This window comes from Zootoca vivipara, chromosome 5, assembly GCF_963506605.1.
Source record: "Zootoca vivipara chromosome 5, rZooViv1.1, whole genome shotgun sequence".
Lineage (NCBI taxonomy): Eukaryota > Metazoa > Chordata > Lepidosauria > Squamata > Lacertidae > Zootoca > Zootoca vivipara.
This window is the reverse complement of record NC_083280.1, coordinates 90,442,497-90,461,072: the sequence shown is the minus strand read 5'-3', so window position 1 is coordinate 90,461,072 and position 18,576 is coordinate 90,442,497. Positions and strand designations below refer to the sequence as shown.

Here is an 18,576-nt window from a genome sequence, read left to right as displayed (position 1 = left end):
CTTTAGTTTTCCCTTTCAAGCCCTGAGTATTCATTATCTCACAGCCTAAATTACACTAATTGCCCTCTGTTTCCTGCTAATCCAACAGAAAGGAAAGTTATCCAAACTGGCCATTCTGAAGATAGGAAGGCAAGGCCACAGTGGGAGCCCCCTTAATCCTCAAGAGGCAGAACCCACAATTATTTCTCATTGCCTCCAACCTTCTTAGGTGCCATGGAAGTGAGAACAGCAGCCCAACCTGTGTGTGTGTGTGTGTGTGTGTGTGTGTGTGTGTGTTTGAAGCCCTGGCAAATACGCAACCTTGCAATACTCTCAAGCCAATCAAGTGTTCAAGTCTCAGTAAGGGGAATGGGGTGGTGTTAAAAATTGCAGTTCCACCACTGGCGGTGGGAGTTGGTTCAGAGAGAGATTAATTACCTTGTCTTGTTGCCTTATGTTCAGAGATTACATTAAACAACACCGAAAAACATAGTTGAATAACTGTGCTTTTATGGTTTGCAAATAGTGTCCTAGAGATGGCTGTTTTCAGGGAAAACAACAGCATACCAGTAGCTTCATCAATATTACTCTTGTATTCAAACATAGAAAGGAATGCAAGTGAAGCATGTAAATAAACTTCCATTAGAACGTAAATAAAAAGGTGAAAGGATGCAGAAGAATGGAGAAAGGCATAAACGTAGACAACCAATGGCAAAAAGAACCAGCAAATGTTGGTAAGACTAAAGAGGTTACGCATCCATTTATAACGGGCTGTCATTTTATCCTCCTGAAACATACCTTCCTTTTTTTAGACCTCCCTTCCGCTTGCAAGGTCCTAGTGCACTGCTCCACACATTCCGAGAAGCTCATGTTACTGTGGTCGGCACTGTAATCCAGGTTGGCTAGTCTAGCCAAGGAGAGTATATAGTTACATGCTATCCTCAAGATGGCCAGCTTGGATAGCTTCTGTCCATAGGAATAGCAGGGAACCTAGAAAGGCCAAGAAGAGCAAATTAGGGCGGATCATCACAACTAAACACTCGAAAGGCTACCAGGTACATGTGTGCTCCCGTTTCATCCTGTGAAATATTGACCGGCATGCAGCAATTGCAGGTGTGAAACTGTAACATTACCATAATGGTAAAGGTAAAAGGACCCCTGACCATTAGGTCCAGTCGTGACCGACTCTGGGGTTGCGGCGCTCATCTCGCTTTATTGGCCGAGGGAGCCGGCGTATAGCTTCCAGGTAATGTGGCCAGCATAACAAAGCCGCTTCTGGGGAAACCAGAACAGCACACGGAAACGCCGTTTACCTTCCTACCAGAGCGTACCTATTTATCTACTTGCACTCTGACGTGCTTTCGAACTGCTAGGTTGGCAGGACATTACCATAGATAACAATTATAAAACCTCAGGTGTCGAACCTCTGTGTTGTACAACATGCACCTGATGGTAAAAAAATCAAATAAAAATCAAATTTCTTGCTCCTTTTATTTGCAAAGGGGTAGCAATCCTGTTCTTGCTATTTCCCTGGAGAACAGCTACCACTCGTTATATAGGACAAACATTACATGTATAAATAGTTGGATGCTGCATATTCTACTGAATGTATGGAACTCAAGCTATTGTCCATGCATAAACCTCAGATGGGACTGCTATAGAAACCATTGATTGACCTACATCATTCCTGGCTTGCAACTGCAGACATTTGCCAACTGCTACAGAAGCTACCATGGTGAAGCCTCGAGATCAACCTAAATGTGTTGACGCCACTGTGTGAACAAAAACAGCAGCAGTAGCAGTTTTCAAGCACTTGTTTCAGAAGTCTGCATAACTGACCAAAGGAGGCAATGGGGCAAAAGAAATAATGTGAAAAGCAAAATCTCTCAGACAACTTTCAGCAGAAGGTCGGTGGTTCGAATCCCTGCAACGGGGTGAGCTCCTGTTGTTCGGTCCCAGCTCCTGCCCACCTAGCAGTTCGAAAGCACATCAAAGTGCAAGTAGATAAATAGGGACCGCTCTGGCGGGAAGGTAAACGGCGTTTCCGTGTGCTGCTCTGGTTCGCCAGAAGCAGCTTTGTCATGCTGGCCACATGACCCGGAAGCTATAGAGCGAGATGAGCGTCGCAACCCCAGAGTCGGACACGACTGGACCTAATGGTCAGGGGCCCCTTTACCTTTACGATCATTTGCAGCTAAGTTGCGTAATAGCTGGGTTATGCAAGATGATGCTTTAGGTTACTTAAGTAGATTACACATAAACTGGTGTTCCTGCTGCTTGAAGGTGTCTAGGTGGCACCTCTAGTTCCTTTCCCTGGCCAATTTCATTTCCTAACCCCACCACAGCTAGCTCACAGACGTGTTCAGGAAGAGTCACTTGAAGTCTTCCCATTGTTCAAGGTTTCTGAGGTCTTCACCAGAAGTCTAGATTGCAACTTGTTTCCTTAGCTCCACTGTCACTGTGGCCTCAGCTCTACCAAAGACTGTTACTGGAGTCTTGAACTCCTCTCCTGAAAGCATTTGCAGCTTTCAGGTTGGCTACACAGTCTTCATGAGCTGCCAGCCCCTGCTGCTTCAGGCTCTTTCTCTCCAGGCTTCTTCGTGCCTCTTCAGAGTTCATCAAGGCTTGCCTGCCTGACCCTCATAAGTAACTGTCCTGAGCTTGGCCTTGTATTCCCATCAGCTTGTTCTGAAGGAATTCCAAGTCTCCATTGGCCTATAATGATGGACTGATACAAATGACCAGCTTTGGATGCTCGAGCTCTGTACATAAAAGGCAAGATCTTGAAAGTACACAGTCGCACCCTTAAGAACAGTGACTATCACAGATTTAACTGCCACTTGGAGGATTGCTGGGTACATTTGTGTTTCTCAAACAGTGGGCCTCAGTGCCAAAGCCTGTCAGGGCCTCCTCACTTGCCTGCCCCAGCTCCTAGCTATGCGCAGTGTCAACACTAGCAACGACTTGCATGCTGAGTAAAGGTGTCTTGGGGAAAGACATTCAGAGGGGAAGAAAGTGTGGGAATCAGACTCTAGTTCCCATTTGCAGACAAAGACAGACTCCTCCATTAGTTCTCTTTTCTCCTCCTATAGAAACCATGCAAAACAGTTTCTTTTAAAGTTTAAAGAACAAATATCTTTTACTTAGTGTACTTGCAGTTGCAGATTAAAAATACCATGCAGGTAGATGATACTTAAGTCACAAAAACATCTTAACATAGATTTGTACCCAAGACTGTCATTTACGGACTGACTGGTACTCTGAGGCAGACAGCGGCACAACATAACATACCGGTACCTGGTGCTCTAACTGTTAAGACTGTTAACTGGCACAACTGTACCAATTGCCATAGCTGCCACAGAGCGTAAGCCATCACAGAGTTTGACAGCTCTTGCAATTAATGCTTCACATATGCATTTTGGATGCTAGCATCCCACAGAAAGGAGGACCAGAGGAGGTGTTGAAGGAGATTAGAAAGTGAGATTCAAGGTTAGTATTTATTAACAAAAAAGAATTCATAAAGTGGGAATGAATATGAAAGCTGGTACAGGAGGAAGAAGTGAATGTAAAACGACCAGGGGGGAGGGAAACTGGTACATGGGCGTATCTGGGGGGAGCAGCTGTCGTCGTCCCCCCATCAAGTACATAAATAAAAATACTTAACTGACCAACTGCATCACAGATAACTTGGTTCTGCTCCTCTAACATAAAAAGTAATTATTATTACTTTTTTCTTGTGAGTTTTTCTTTATACTGGGAGGGAGCAATTCAGAGCAGTGAAGAGATGCTTAACCTGTTCCTACCTGGTGGGTGTTGTTTTTTACTGCAGGTTTTCTTTGAAAGTAATTCCCCCCTAGGGGCCCAGATGAATGCATGGGAGGGCAGACACACATCTGGAACCCTGTGGGGAAGAAGTAGGTTGGACAATGGTATATCAAGAGGGAAAGTGACCACAGGGGAAGAATTAAGCATTCCCTGCTGCCAAAGCTTCTCTGTTCCATGTTGGCCTGCTACTGATTGTTTTTTGGGTGGGTGGGTAAGCTTTTTCAGGGTGAGTTACATATCTGGATATGTAACATCTAGTTCAGCTCTCCGAATTTCCTCCTTTGGAGATGAATTAAATCAAGTCTTTGAAGCTTACTCTACACGAGTTTCTTACAGAAGATTTGAAACACATGGTTTGCATTCTCCCCCCCCCCCCCCTACATAGACATGTTATCTGTGCAGGAAATTCACCATATCTAAAAATTTGAAGGAACCCACAAAGTAGGTATGCTGAAAATACTCAAAGGGAGGGGGAGCGTGCAGCAATGTGCTCTAACATATAACGTTGTTCTGCAAATAAAGTCTTCCAAAACAAATCTTGGCTTCCAACACGAATCTTTGTTTATTTGGAGAGAAAAAAACCATGAACATTTGTTTGCATATGATGGGAAGGTTAGACTTATGGTTTGTTGCTCCTGGCTTGAGGAAGTGCAGAGCAAAACACGAGTTCAGCACTCACACACTGCTTGTCCGCAGTAAGAGGTATCTGAAGAAGTGTGCATGCACACGAAAGCTCATACCAAAATATAAACTTAGTTGGTCTTTAAGGTGCTGCTGTGTATTGAGTCAAAGGATTTCATATCTGTATTATTATTGTCTGTATTTGCATTAGGATAAAGTAACTGCCTTTTGGTTCCAGAGGGTACAGCTACTATTGGTTCATTTAAGCTGCTGTATTTGGATCCTCTGTCTTATTGGTTTCCTCCAAAAGGCAGCACTGTGATTGCTTGATATTGTTCCCTCCAAAATGTATCCCTTCCTAGCTAGTCCCCTGTCCCTATAAATGTAGCTTTCCTCTCCTCAGTCTTCAGTCTTGTTCACTTTAATAAAGAGCTGTTACTAGAGAACTGTCTCCAGCATGTTTTGTCAAGAGAGCTGAAATCACAAACCCCACGTCACAACAACTGGCGACGAGGATGGGATCCGGAATGCTGAGGAGCGGTTAAACACAACCCTGCCTCAGAGTCCGGATTGCAGCTGAGAACAAGACTCACTGGCCAGCTGAGAAGACGACCCTGCCCGCTAGGACAATGGAGAGTCCAAGGGTATTGGAGCCCTTCCAGCCATCAGAGCCCCACACCTGGGAAGACTACGTCGAACGCTTCGAGTTCTTTGCAGTGGCTCAAGGGATCACCGATGCCAGCAAAAGAAGGGCCACATTCCTGAGCTACTGTGGGCCCGAGACCTTCAAGCTGGCCAAGGCATTACTTGCTCCAGCGAAGCTGAGTGAGACATCTCTCAAAGATATTCTTGCCTGCCTAACAAGCCACTTGGCGCCTACTGAGACCAAGATGGCCCGGCGGATGGAGTTCCATAAGAGGCAGCAGCATGCTGGGGAGTCTGTATCCACATTTCTGGCTGAACTCCGGAAGCTCGCTCAGCACTGCGGCTTCCAAAATCTGGAAGAGACTCTCCTGGATCGGTTTATTGGTGGTCTGAGCAGCAAGAAAGCCAGAAGACGCATCGTGGCTAAAGAAGAGGTTACCCTTGCTTCAGCCTTGAAGGAGGCCACCGCCACGGAGAATTATGAAAGAGAGGAGCTTGATGCCAGTCGCAAGGCCACTAAGCCACAGATAGAAGTTGCGCATGCCATGGACGAGCTAGAGGCTACTCCAAGCCAGAGCCCAGTCCGTGGGGTTGAGTCGGTGCGTCAGGCCTGCACAGTGCACAGAGATCGCCGAGGCAGTTGCCCAGGTTGTGGCGGAAACCATGAAAGGAAGAGTTGTCGTTTCAGGGATGCTATCTGCCGGACGTGCGGAAAGACGGGTCACATCGCCAGGGTCTGTAGATCGGCGGCGTCGGGAGCGACAGGAGCACCTAGACTGGAGCATCGCAGACCGCCCACAGCAACTCGTTTTCTAAAGGACTGCCACTACGTAACGGAGATCAACGGGAGGGCCGTGCAGTTTCCAGCGCAAGGCAAGGCACACGTCAAGGTGAAGATTGAGGGTCAGCAGTGCGACATGGAGGTGGACTCCGGATCCGCATTCACCATCGTGTCGGACCAGACCGCGAAGACATTCTTCCCCAGGGGTAAGTTGCCCCCTCTGGAGCCCTTTCCGGCAACCTTGCAGTCGTACTCAGCAGGCCGCATCCATGTTATGGGAATGTGTGCCGTGAGAGTACAGTTCCGGGACAAACAGGCTGTACTCAAACTGGTGATTGCGAAGGGCAGTCGCCCCAGTCTCCTGGGCACTGACTGGTTCCCTGCCCTGGGACTGAGTATCTCAGGGCTTAATTCAATCCAAACCTGCCCTGAGATGAGTGAGGTATTATGCAAGGAATTTGCTGATCTCTTTAATGGAAAACTGGGTTGTTATAAAGGGCCCCCAGTTGACTTCGAGTTGGACCCCGGGGTGGCTCCAATCCGACTCAAACCAAGGCGAGTGCCATTTGCACTGCAACCCAAGATCGAGGCAGAGCTGGATAAATTGGTCAAGCAGGGAGTTCTCTCACCCGTGGACTCTGCTAAGTGGGAGACTCCAATCGTCACACCCCTTAAAGCAAATGGGGAAGTCAGGATATGTGCAGATTACAAATGTACTATCAATAAGGCACTCAGGGGAAACTCATACCCCATTCCAGTCGTATCACATCTGTTGGCTAAACTGGCTGGAGGCAAGGTGTTCGCCAAAATTGACCTGGCACAAGCTTACCAACAGCTGCCAGTAACCCCACAATCAGCGGAAGCACAGACTATTGTCACACATAAAGGGGCGTTCAGAGTTAACAGATTACAGTTCGGAGTTTGTGTGGCCCCAGGGATTTTTCAAGGGCTCATGGAACGCCTGTTAAGAGGTCTGCCGGGGGTCTTGCCATTTTTTGATGATGTTTTGATTGCTGGAAAAGACCCACAGGAACTGGTTGCGCGTGTCCGTGCAGTGTTGCTCAAGTTCAAGGAGGTGGGGTTGCAACTGAAAAAAGAAAAATGCAGTTTTGGGGTGCCAACTGTGGATTTCTTGGGGTTTAAAATTGATGCATCAGGCATCCACCCCACAGATGCTAAGATTAAGGCCATCATCGAGGCACCACGACCACAGAACAAGACGGAGTTGCAGTCATTCCTGGGACTTATTAACTTTTATCATTCGTTCTTACCCCAGAAAGCTTCGGTAGCTGAACCATTACATAGACTATTGCAGAAAAAGAATGTGTGGCGATGGGGGCGGGAGCAGCAGAAGGCTTTTGACTCCTTGCGAGGAATGCTGAGTAGCAGGAGCGTCCTTGCTCATTATGATGAGTCAAAGCCGCTGGTCCTGGCATGTGATGCCTCTCAATACGGTCTGGGGGCTGTGCTGAGTCATAGGGAACCGGATGGGTCGGAAAAGCCCATCTCTTTCTATTCCCGTACGTTGTCGCCCACAGAGCGCAACTATGCTCAAATTGATAAAGAGGCACTGGCTATTGTGTCCGGAATCAAAAGGTTCTATGATTATTTGTACGGTCGCCATTTCTCCATTGAAACGGACCACAAACCACTGTTAGGGTTGTTCAACCCAAACAAACAAACGCCACAAATTCTCTCCCCCAGAATGTTGCGTTGGTCAATATTCCTGAATGGGTTCCAGTACACCTTGACCCATGTGCCGGGGAAACAGTTGTGCCATGCTGATGCGCTGAGTCGATTGCCCCTTCCTGGCGGGAGCAATGAGGATCCTGCTCCGGCGGAGCACATTATGATGCTAGAAACACTTCCGGGGGCTCCTGTAACAGCTACGGATATAGCTGAGAAAACTAGGAAAGATGCTGTTCTCTCCCGTGTGCTCACTTGGGTGGGGAGGGGGTGGCCAGGTGGTCCGCATGAAGAAAAATTCAGGCCTTATGCGACAAGGCAGCACGAATTGTCCATGCATAAGGGTTGTCTCCTATGGGGAGATAGGGTGATCATCCCAGCACCACTGAGAAACAGGGTTCTTGAGACGCTTCACATGGGACACCCGGGAATGGTCAGGATGAAGTCGCTAGCCCGATGTTATGTGTGGTGGCCTGGAATGGACCAGAACATAGAACAATGGGTACGAACATGCAAGGCATGCCAAGAGGTGCGGCCAGAAGTGGCCAGAGCACCAGTCCACTGGTGGGAGCAGTCCAGGACTCCCTGGAGCCGGCTGCACATAGATTTTGCTGGGCCATTCCAAGGGAAGGTCTTTTTGGTTATCGTTGATGCATATTCCAAATGGTTAGAAGTGGCGATGGTCCCTAGCATGGCATCAGCTGCCGTAATCAAGGTGTTGAGGCAGCTGTTTGCTACCCATGGGTTACCTGAGACCATTGTATCAGATAATGGGGCAGCTTTTGTATCCCAAGAATTCAGGGCATTCTTGGCTGATAACTTTATAAGAGGGGTCACATCCGCGCCCTTTCACCCATCCTCCAATGGGCAGGCTGAGCGCATGGTAAGAACAGCCAAAGAATCCATTGCGCGCTTAATGGAGGGTAACTGGTCGGCTCGCATTGCGCGAATGTTATTTTTGCAGCATGCGACGCCGTGTACTGCGACGGGCAAGTCGCCAGCCGAGCTGCTCTTAGGTAGAAGACTGGTAACGGTGCTGGATTATGTCCACCCAGATAAAATGCCAAACCGTAATTCAAGAGCAACCCCCCAGGCTGAGACTGACACAACAAGGTATCTCGCCCCTGAAGATCTGGTCTGGGTGAGGAACTATTCACGAGGTCCGCGGTGGGTGGCCGGTGTGATCACCCGGGCTAGTGGACCTGTGTCCTATTATGTGACCTTGGAAAATGGGCAAGTTTGGAAGAGACATATAGATCAGCTGAGGCGCCGGGCGCTCAGCAGGGAGGAGTCAGATAATTCATCCCTGGCTAATGACGCACAGCTGCAAGACCAGAGTGAAAATGGTCCAGAGGTACAGTCACCAGGGGCTTCAGCAAATGAACCAGGGTCTGCTAGTCCTCATGATGACGAGGTACAGGTCGGGGACCCTGAGATGTCTGGGACTCCATCTGTTCCTGATGAAACCCCTATAGCAGCCCCTCCACCACAGGTAACACCCAATCCAGAACCTGCAACACCTGTTGTCAGGAGATCAGGTAGAAGTTGTAGGACCCCACAGTACCTGAGGGATTACGTCTGCTGTGCTCACTAGGGGGGGAGGGGTGCTGTGTATTGAGTCAAAGGATTTCATATCTGTATTATTATTGTCTGTATTTGCATTAGGATAAAGTAACTGCCTTTTGGTTCCAGAGGGTACAGCTACTATTGGTTCATTTAAGCTGCTGTATTTGGATCCTCTGTCTTATTGGTTTCCTCCAAAAGGCAGCACTGTGATTGCTTGATATTGTTCCCTCCAAAATGTATCCCTTCCTAGCTAGTCCCCTGTCCCTATAAATGTAGCTTTCCTCTCCTCAGTCTTCAGTCTTGTTCACTTTAATAAAGAGCTGTTACTAGAGAACTGTCTCCAGCATGTTTTGTCAAGAGAGCTGAAATCACAAACCCCACGTCACAACAGGTGCTACTGAAGGAATTTTTTTATTTTGCTTCGACTCAGACCAACACGGCTACCTACCTGCTTGTCCGCAGTAAGCCATGGTTTTTGGAGGGATGGGGAACCTCAGGTCCAGGCCTCTTTATCTGATACTTGGAGGTCTCCCCACACCACACTCCTAACAGGCCCTGTTCTTGAACTCTGATAATGCTCTTGCTTCTCTAGATGGAATATAGAGAGGGGAGTGTCAGCGGATGTGGACACTTGCCCATTGTACAAAAGTAAAATGTGCACTTGTTGCCTCTATCCACCGCTGGCCTATGGCCTGGGAAGATTGCACAGAAGGGAATGTGACCTCCCCAAGCTGAAGAAGGTTCCCCATCCCTTGTTTATGACTTTCCATGATGTGTCAATTTGGTTAGCATCTCCTTTCCAGCCAGCAGCTTCAACAGTTTATCAAACTGTATGGAATATTCTTTCTGCTGCAGGGGACTGAGAAAATAACTTTACAGGAATGGACAAGGAGACAGGGCTAGAGTTTTGTGGCATTTTTTATCATAATCTGCTTTAATTGGAAAGTAAATATGAAGCACGAGATGGAAATAAATGGGAAGCACTAAGCTGTCACAGAAAAAAATCAGTCACAACATCAAAATCCCATGCTGCGCTTCTGCTCTTTCTGGAGTGCCTCTCTTGCACAGAGCAGGGAACCTGTGGCTCTCAGGATGTTATCTGACCACAACTCCCATTATTCCCAAACACTGGCCAAGCTAGCGAGGGCCTATGGGAGTTGCAGTTCAACAACATTTAGAGTGCAATCTTCTAGCAACTTCAAGTAATACAGAATTGGCTCTGCATAGTCAAAGTAGGCAAGAGGTATATGCAAAGAATATGCAAGATTTGAAGCTACAAAAACAGTAGTAGAAAGGACAGGAAATTTGTACTCAGTTAGCTGTGGGTTAATGCACAGAGTCTAGGGCTTGCTGATCAGAAGGTCAGCGGTTCGAATCCCTGCAACGGGGTGAGCTCCTGTTGCTCGGTCCCAGCTCCTGCCAACCTAGCAGTTCGAAAGCACATCAAAGTGCAAGTAGATAAATAGGGACCGCTCCGGCGGGAAGGTAAACGGCGTTTCCGTGTGCTGCTCTGGTTCGCCAGAAGCGGCTTTGTCATGCTGGCCACATGACCCGGAAGCTGTCTGCGGACAAACGCCGGCTCCCTCGGCCTATAGAGCGAGATGAGTGCCGCAACCCCAGAGTCGGACACGACTGGACCTGATGGTCAGGGGCCCCTTTACCTTTACCTTTATAAATAAAGCAAAGCAACATCCATACACATGTAAATACTTCCAAGAAAATAGCTAGACCACAAACTATTTAGCACATCAAAAGCTGTACTTAAGTCAGTAGGGTATTAATTACTGTTGTAGCAAGCCAAGATTCCTTGTTCAGCTCATTGTTCTTGGTTTTTCACAAGGTTTATACACAGGGTTGTTTATAAAGTCCTTGATGTGATTAAAACATTGAAATGTTACTAAATTGAGATAAAGCAGCCATTCTACTTACTATATTAGGTTGTTTAACCTCTTTTTCTGTTTATGCAACAAAACCTTAATTCTGATGTGGCTGAAGGTGAACACCTGCCATATTACACAACAAGAAGTAAGATGTGTTTTAACCTTTGCAAAATAGAACTAAATGATGGCTCTACTTAGATGTTATGTATAGCTGTAGCCAAGCCAGATCTTCCCCAATATGTCTCCTTGTTGGACAAGGACCACCTTCAAAGGCAACATCAGCCCCTTCCCACAACTAACCTCCTTCAGTCATTCTCCCGTCACACACAAAAACAGTTGTGGGAGGGCAAGTGTGGGGGTAGGTTTCCCACTGTCATCCCAGCATTGAGCATCAACTGATGTAGTGGTCGTGGGGAGTTCTATCCTGCTTGGTTGCTATCTCCCTCGCCCCTGCTGGCCAACTTTGCCAGATGGGCAGGTCCACCCACCTGCCAATCACCACCTGATGTCATTGTGATAGCTGATAACCCAAAGTTGTCAGAATTGGTCAACAGGGGAAGACGAAGATTTGGCCTGCTGGGCCACAAAGGCTCCTCATCTTTAATTTAATACTTAGGATGGTGAGCAACAGTCCCCAGACCAACAGTCCATGTCAACCTTCTAGAACCAACTTTCAAGACAAGACTGAAACCACCATAGCAGCTTTTGCCATGCAGTTTTTGCAGCTTTTCAGAATGCTTCAATCTGAAAAAAGGGAAGTCGGCTGTGGTTGGCACTAAAAAGCTAGTGCCAACGGTATCACCAAACTTCTGGGGCACACCTGCAACTATTTCCAGAATGTTCATTTTGTAGGATAAAGTAAAATGTGCATGTGTCGTGTCCAAGCAGATGAAAGCAGATAAAGTAGAGGCAAGAGGCAAGACTGCTGTCTGAATGAGCATTCATCTACTGATATACTAGGGAAATTTGCAATGTTCAGCTGCAGTGGAGTTCTTTGCATGGAAGAATGTGCTGTTCTTCACTGTTGAAGTTTGTCTTTTGCCAAAGCCTATACACCACAATATAGGTACTGACTACAGACAGAACGATAATGTCCTTGGCTCTTCTTTCCTTACACTTCCTTCCAATATATCCACATATATATTTGTATCCACACTTCACAGAGAGCCAAGCATAACATATGAGCAAAGTTTGTAAAAGACTTTGCAAAAAAACCCAACTAAACAGCAATTCCCTGCCTGCCCACCCGCCCGTCCCCAAAAGCTCACTGCTTTTAGACAATTTAAATTATGAAGGGAGGGAGACAGGGAGAGAGATACGGAGGAGGAACTTTTGAGGTTCACAGGAAGCAGGAATACCTTTTTCAAGACCACCAGGTTAAACTTCAGGACAACTTGGCGACCCTTATGAGCTTGATGCATACTACTGCATACAGCGTTCATTCAGAAAAGTTTACTGCCTATGTGATATTCTGTCTTTCATATTGTGTCTTAAATAAGAACAAAGGATACCACTTTCACCTTGGGATTTATTTCTTGTTTAGGCTTGTGGCTGGTTCTTTCTTTGGAAGCTCAAATACGGTTTACATCGAGGGTCAGAAACCTGCACCCCTCCAGGCATTGGACATCCAATTCCCATCAAGCATGACCAAAGATGATGGGTCCTGTAGTCCAATGACTCATGAAGTCCAATGACTTCATGCCTTGCATGAAGCTTAATTCCAGAAATCTCCACCCAGGTACAGGATCATAATTTCAGAGCTTCAAAAATGCTTCGGAACCAGCTGCTCCAAAACGTAAGTCCCAGTGCTGAATGCAATTTATCAAGCCACTTCCTCCTATGGGAGATGAGATAGCAAGAGAGGTCATTTGTGTGTTCAATAAGGCATTGATCCCTATAAGCAAGCATACTACCATAGCCCATCAGAGATCCTGCTTCTCAATGGGACATGAATTCTCACTCTTGCAGTCAGTGTTAGGCAACAGCTAAAGTATATTGACAGAAAAAGTCAATACAAATGTTCCTCATCCTCAGCAGTTATGCTAGCTTTTACCTATCTGCTGAGAAGTAGAAAAATAGAATCACAGAGCTGTAGAGTTGGAAGGAGCTCCAAGGGTCATCTAGTCCAACCCCCTGCAATGCAGGAATCTCAACTAAAACATCCATGAAATGTGGCCATCCAACCTCTGCTTAGAAACCTCAAAGGAGGGAGAGTCCACCACCTCCCGAGGGAGTCCATTGCACTGTTGAACAGCTCTCGCTGCCAGAAAGTTCTTTCTGATGTTTAGTCAAATCTCCTTTCTTGTAACTTGAATCCATTGGCTTGGGTTCTACCTACCCTCCAGAGCAGGAGAAAACAAGCTTCCTCCATCTTCCATTTGGCAGCCCTTTAGATATTTGAAGATGGCTCTCACATCTCCTTTCAGTTTCCTCTTTATCGAGCTAAACATACCCAACTCCTTCAGCTGTTCCTCATAAGGCTTAGTTTTCACACCCTTGATCATCTTTGTTCAACCTATTTGCACACGCTCCAGCTTGTGAATATCCTTCTTACACTGTAGTGCCCAGAACTGGGCACATGACTCCAGGTGGGGTCTGACCAAGGCAGAATAGCAGTAAATTTGGATCACAGCATTCCTTTTGGTCATATTTGGATTTTAAAAACTTAATGTGGTGACTGGACGTGACATTTCTGGTCTTTGACCAGGCAGCGAGTACCATTTTGTGCTACAAGTATTACCGGAGCAACTTCAAATGCTATCCAAAGTGCTGGGAAGCCTACATATTCTTTCTCATTTAGGATCTTCATTTAACTTGAGGATCCCATCCAAGAGAGACTGAAAATCTGTTTTCTGGTGTCAAGAGGCTCTTATAAACAGAGAATTTGACTGAAATTGAATGGATGCAGATCAGTCTTACATTTATTTTTCTTTGCTTTTAACTCGTGTTTCTATCTTTTTATTATGGTATTGTTTGGTTTTATGTTTCTATATTGTACACCACTGTGTTATTTCTTATGACATGATGGTACATCAAATATATATATGTAAAAACGGCATGTGGGTGTGTTTCCACTTTTCACCGAAACCGCTTGACCGATAGCGTTCAAATTTGCACACAACGTCCCATGCTACCGTGAGATTAATCTTATAACATTTGCTGACAGATGTCACACCTATGCCACGTAAAACTCCAAAAAACCCATGTTACAGAACACACAACTCATCCAAAAGTGCATGCTGGGAAAAGAACCAGGTTGCAAATTAGCGCCTTCTAGCGGTGGCTACACTGCTACACCTATAGAACCTTCCCTCTCAACAGCACCTCAGCTGCCGTTTACATACTAGGCTGAAGCCTTTACAGACTAGGCCGAATGGAGGCACTGACTCGCCTGGGGGGTGGTTGGGGGGAGGAGGGGATGGGACAGGTCAGGACACGGTGGGGCCAGTCACAGGGATGACCCGGGGGCGTGGGGGGAAGAGGGAGCGGGATACGTCATGGGATGGGACAGGTTGGAGGGAATCACAGGGAAAACCCGGGGTGAGGGGAGGAGGGGGCGGGTTATGTCATGGATCGACACAGGGTGGTGGCAGTCACAGGGATTAGCCATAGCAATGCGTGGCAGGGCCAGCTAGTATTTTTATAAATACAGTAAATAAAACTCCCATCAACCCTGGGCAGTGTGGCTGTTTTGAACTAAACTTCCCCATCAGCTCCAGCACAGTACAGGAGCTGTAGTCCAAAATACCAGGTTTTATATGTCCCCACGAGTTCTGTTTTTGTGGTACAAGTCACAAAAATGCAATTAATGAACAATACTGATATTAAGCCTTGGTCATTGGCTGCGAGGGCTGGTAGGAGTTGTTATCCAATGAAGTGCAATGGCCTGGTTCTAAACAATACTTTCTAAAATTGTGTGGGAGACAAGCAGAGGGAACAAGCTTGTTTTCTCCTGTTCTGGAGGGTAGGGTGGCTTCAAGTTACAATAAAGGAGATTCTGAAGAAACATCAGGAAGAACTTTCTGACAGTAAAAGAGCTGTTCCAAGGTGAAACGGTCTCCAAAAGGAGGTAGTGGTCTCTCCTTCCTTGGAGGTTTTTAACCAGAGGTTGGATGGCCAACTGTCTTGGATACTTTAGCTGAGATTCCTGCATTTCAGGGGGTTGGACTAGATGACCCTTGGATCTCCTTCCAACTCTACAATTCTATGATCTTGCATCATCTCTGACCATTGGCCATATTGGCGGGAATGGATGAGGCCAATAATATCCTAGGGGGCACCATGTTGGTGAGTCCTGCCCTACACACACACACCACACACACACCCCAAGAGGGAGACAGTTGGATTTCAGAGGTTGCCCCCCCAATCTCTCTCTCTCTCTCTCACTCACACACACACACAGACCCTTGGAAAACATGTTATGAGCACAGAGCTGGGCAACTGACAGGAAAGTGTATTTGATTAACAGGAAGATATAATTTTCACCTAGCATGAAACCCGTGTGAACTTTTGATAATAGCAATGTTTCATCCAAGTTGAGTTTTTTTGGCATGGGATGGGGGAAAGGCAATTACAGGTCAACGAAAATCACAGTGTCAAGCCGTGAGCCACGTACATACCATTCATTGTTTAAGCATCCTAGGAGAGAACCCAACGTTCTTTCAGAGCTTTCTACCCAACCAAAACAGCCCCTTCCCTGCAACCCAATAATCAGATTAAGAATTAAGACCTACATCTTGTGAGCAAAACGTTGAATGGCCCTTGGGCGACGTTGCGTGCTATAAAGGTCACCAACAAGTAGTCTGCTTCTTCGGGTAACCAATGATGTGAGCATTTCACTCTTACTTCTCTTAGAACAGGGGTGGCCAACTCCCAAGAGACTCACAGAGTTATAAACTGGCAGTAATCTACCACAGACATCCAGGTATCTACCGGTAGATCACAATCTAACCTATTGGATGTGCCTGTTTTAGAAGAACCAATTGGAGATACGATTGATTTGAGCACAGCTTGGCATTTGCTGTAACAGGGGTGCCAAGTTGAATAAAATATGGGGGGGGAGTAAGTCCTCCCCCACATAATCAATCACATGATTACTGCATGCATCAACCCCATTTGAATGGAAACTTTTTTGGGGGGGAGGTCCCCTCAAATATTTTATTGGGGAAACTAAAAGGGCCTCACCCCCTAGGGGTTGACTCCTATGCGCTGTAGGGTCCAACCTGAGTTTCCCAGGACCCTAGCAGAGGGGTCAGGGTTTGGATGCCATCCTGCAGGGAGGAGTGTGGGAAGAGAGCTCTGACCCAAGGTGCACAGCCCCCCAAGAAATCCTCCTGACCCAGACCTACTGAAATAAGCAAGGCACTTAGTTTCACGGGGTTGGCACACTGAAGCGCTCCACCTTAGTTAGTGGCATAGGATTTCCCGTTTGGTTTTTTGTTTGTTTGTTTGTTTTGTTTCCCGCCCCCCCCTTCCAATTTCAGGGCTCCCTGGACCCTGGTTTTAATGCTAAGGCTTTGCCCTTCAAAGGCGCACAGAGAAGAGCGATCCTCTGAGCATACGCAGAGCGCCTGCTTCTCAACTTGGGTGACAGCATCCCAGCCTGCGCACCTGGCGCCTCGCGACGGCAACAAGCCTTCCCCGCAGCTTCGCCATCCCGGTCCCTCGCCTTCCCCGCGACACGTGAGGCCCGGGAAGGCGGCGGCAGCAGCAGCGGGGTCTCGCCTCTTGCGCCCGAGGGTCCCTGCCGCTTACCTGTTTCCTCAGAGCCTCGAAGGCGGCGCTGATGGTGTGCACGCGGGTCCTCTCCCGGGCGTTGGCCAGTAGCCGCCTCGTCTGCTGGATAGCGCGGATCTCCGGGGACGCTCCCGCCGCCTCGCCTGCCCGCCGCCCGGGCGACAGGGACGGCTCGCCGCCGCCGCCGTAAGTCGGGACACGCGAAACGGGCGGGAAGGGGCTCTCGAGCGGCCGACACGCCATAACCCGGGGCGGCAGGCTGGGGTCGGCGAAAGCCTGGCCGCCCCCCAGACGGAGCGGCCCCAGACCCTCGACGTCTTTCCTCGACGGGCGCGGGTGGGGCGCCAGGAGCCCCGCAGGGAAGGCGCCTTTCCTCGCGTCAGCGCCCGCCTCGCCGCCGCCGCCTTCGGGGGCCCCGTCCGGAGCGCCCGCCGAGGCCGCGCGGGAGCTCCGGCCACCGCCGCTGAGGCGCTGCTTGGCGGGCTCTTTGCTCCGCTTCCTGTGGAGCTTCTGGATGCCGCTGAGCTCCTTGAGGCAGAGGCGCCCCCAGCGCTCCTCGTCGCCGGCCAGCGGCAGGTTCCTCATGGCGGGAGCCCGGCAGAGAGAGAGAGCGAGAGCGAGCTCCTCACCGCCTCTCCACGCCCGTCGCCTAGCCTCGCGCTCTGCCCAGCGACGCTGCCGCTGCTGCCCTAGCCAGCCGGGCTGTGCCAAAGCCCGAGCCGGATCAGAGCGTCATCTGGAGTCCCCGCCGCGCCGCCAGCCTCGCTGCGGAATGCGCGCCGCGGCGTAGAGACCCATCTGTGTTTGCTTAGCCGCCGTTGACACAGGAGCCCCTCGGGCGGGATCAGTCGGCTCGCCGACGGCCTGTTGCCAGCGGGACGCCCGCCCGCCTCGCCCGCCTCCCGCAGCGCCGACGCTGCCCTGCCGGTGCCCGCGAGCGGCTCGCGAGGAACAGGAAGCGCTGCTGCCCGAACAGCTGCGCTGCCCGTCTCTCCTGCCGCCTCTCTCCCGCTTTGTGCTCAGGTTATTGCATCGCGCCGATTAAAGGAAGGCGCCTCCCAGCTCACTGGGATTCCCGCCCCGCCGCCGAATCATCTCCATTTTTAAAGGTCCAAGTGCTGATAAGAATGAATGGCAGATGGCCGGGGTCATCCCACTGTCGCCGAGGGTGGGCTGCAAACTGTGGGGTGGGTTGTAATACCATAGGTGGGAGGGGGTATTTTACAGTGATACCTTGGTTCTCAAACTTAACCCGTTCCGGAAGTCTGTTCCCAAACCAAAGCATTCCAAAACCGAGGCGCGCTTTCCTATAGAAAGTAATGCAAAACGGATTAATCCGTTCCAACCCCTAAAACAGGAGTGCCTGGCGTGCTATGGTCCATGGGGTCACGAAGAGTCGGACACGACTAAACAACTAAACAACAACAACATGAATTTTATTTTACTATCTAAGGATAACATTGATCAGTAAAATGAAAGCCATAAACAATGTACTGCAGTTACACAATCAATCAATCAATCAGTACCGTAGCTGAACTGGGTTCCACACAGTGTCTCTCTCACACACAAAAAGAGCCACAAATACACAAAATAAATAGCAAAGACAGACAGACCTCAGCGTAACACTCAAAACGGAAGCGTAACATTCAAAATGGAGCAAGTTCGGCTTCCGAAAGAAGTTTGCAAACCAGAACAATTACTTCTGGGTTTGCAGTGTTTGGGTTCCAAGTTGTTTGAGTACCAAGGCGTTTGAGAACCAATGTACCACTGTAATTGCAATTGATCCTTCCAGACTTCCACGTGTGTGGGTTGAAGAGAGTTTCAAAAGCCCGTCAGCAAAATTAAAAGCCTAGGAAT

The 18,576-nt window shown here is 48.4% G+C and overlaps 1 protein-coding gene across 1 annotated transcript in view; it reads right to left on the bottom strand.

Moving 5' to 3' along the window:
• Positions 1-17,725, bottom strand: part of ATOH8 (atonal bHLH transcription factor 8) — a 35,205-nt gene extending 17,480 nt beyond the window's left edge. Inside the window, exons 1-2 of the mRNA XM_035137880.2 lie at positions 16,738-17,725; positions 778-969 (exon numbers count right to left, since the gene is read on the bottom strand). Of these exons, the coding sequence (XP_034993771.2) occupies positions 778-969; positions 16,738-17,304 (759 nt within the window). The 5' untranslated portion in view covers positions 17,305-17,725. The remainder of the gene's footprint in view (positions 1-777; positions 970-16,737) is intronic.
• Between the last annotated feature and the right edge of the window lie 851 nt (positions 17,726-18,576).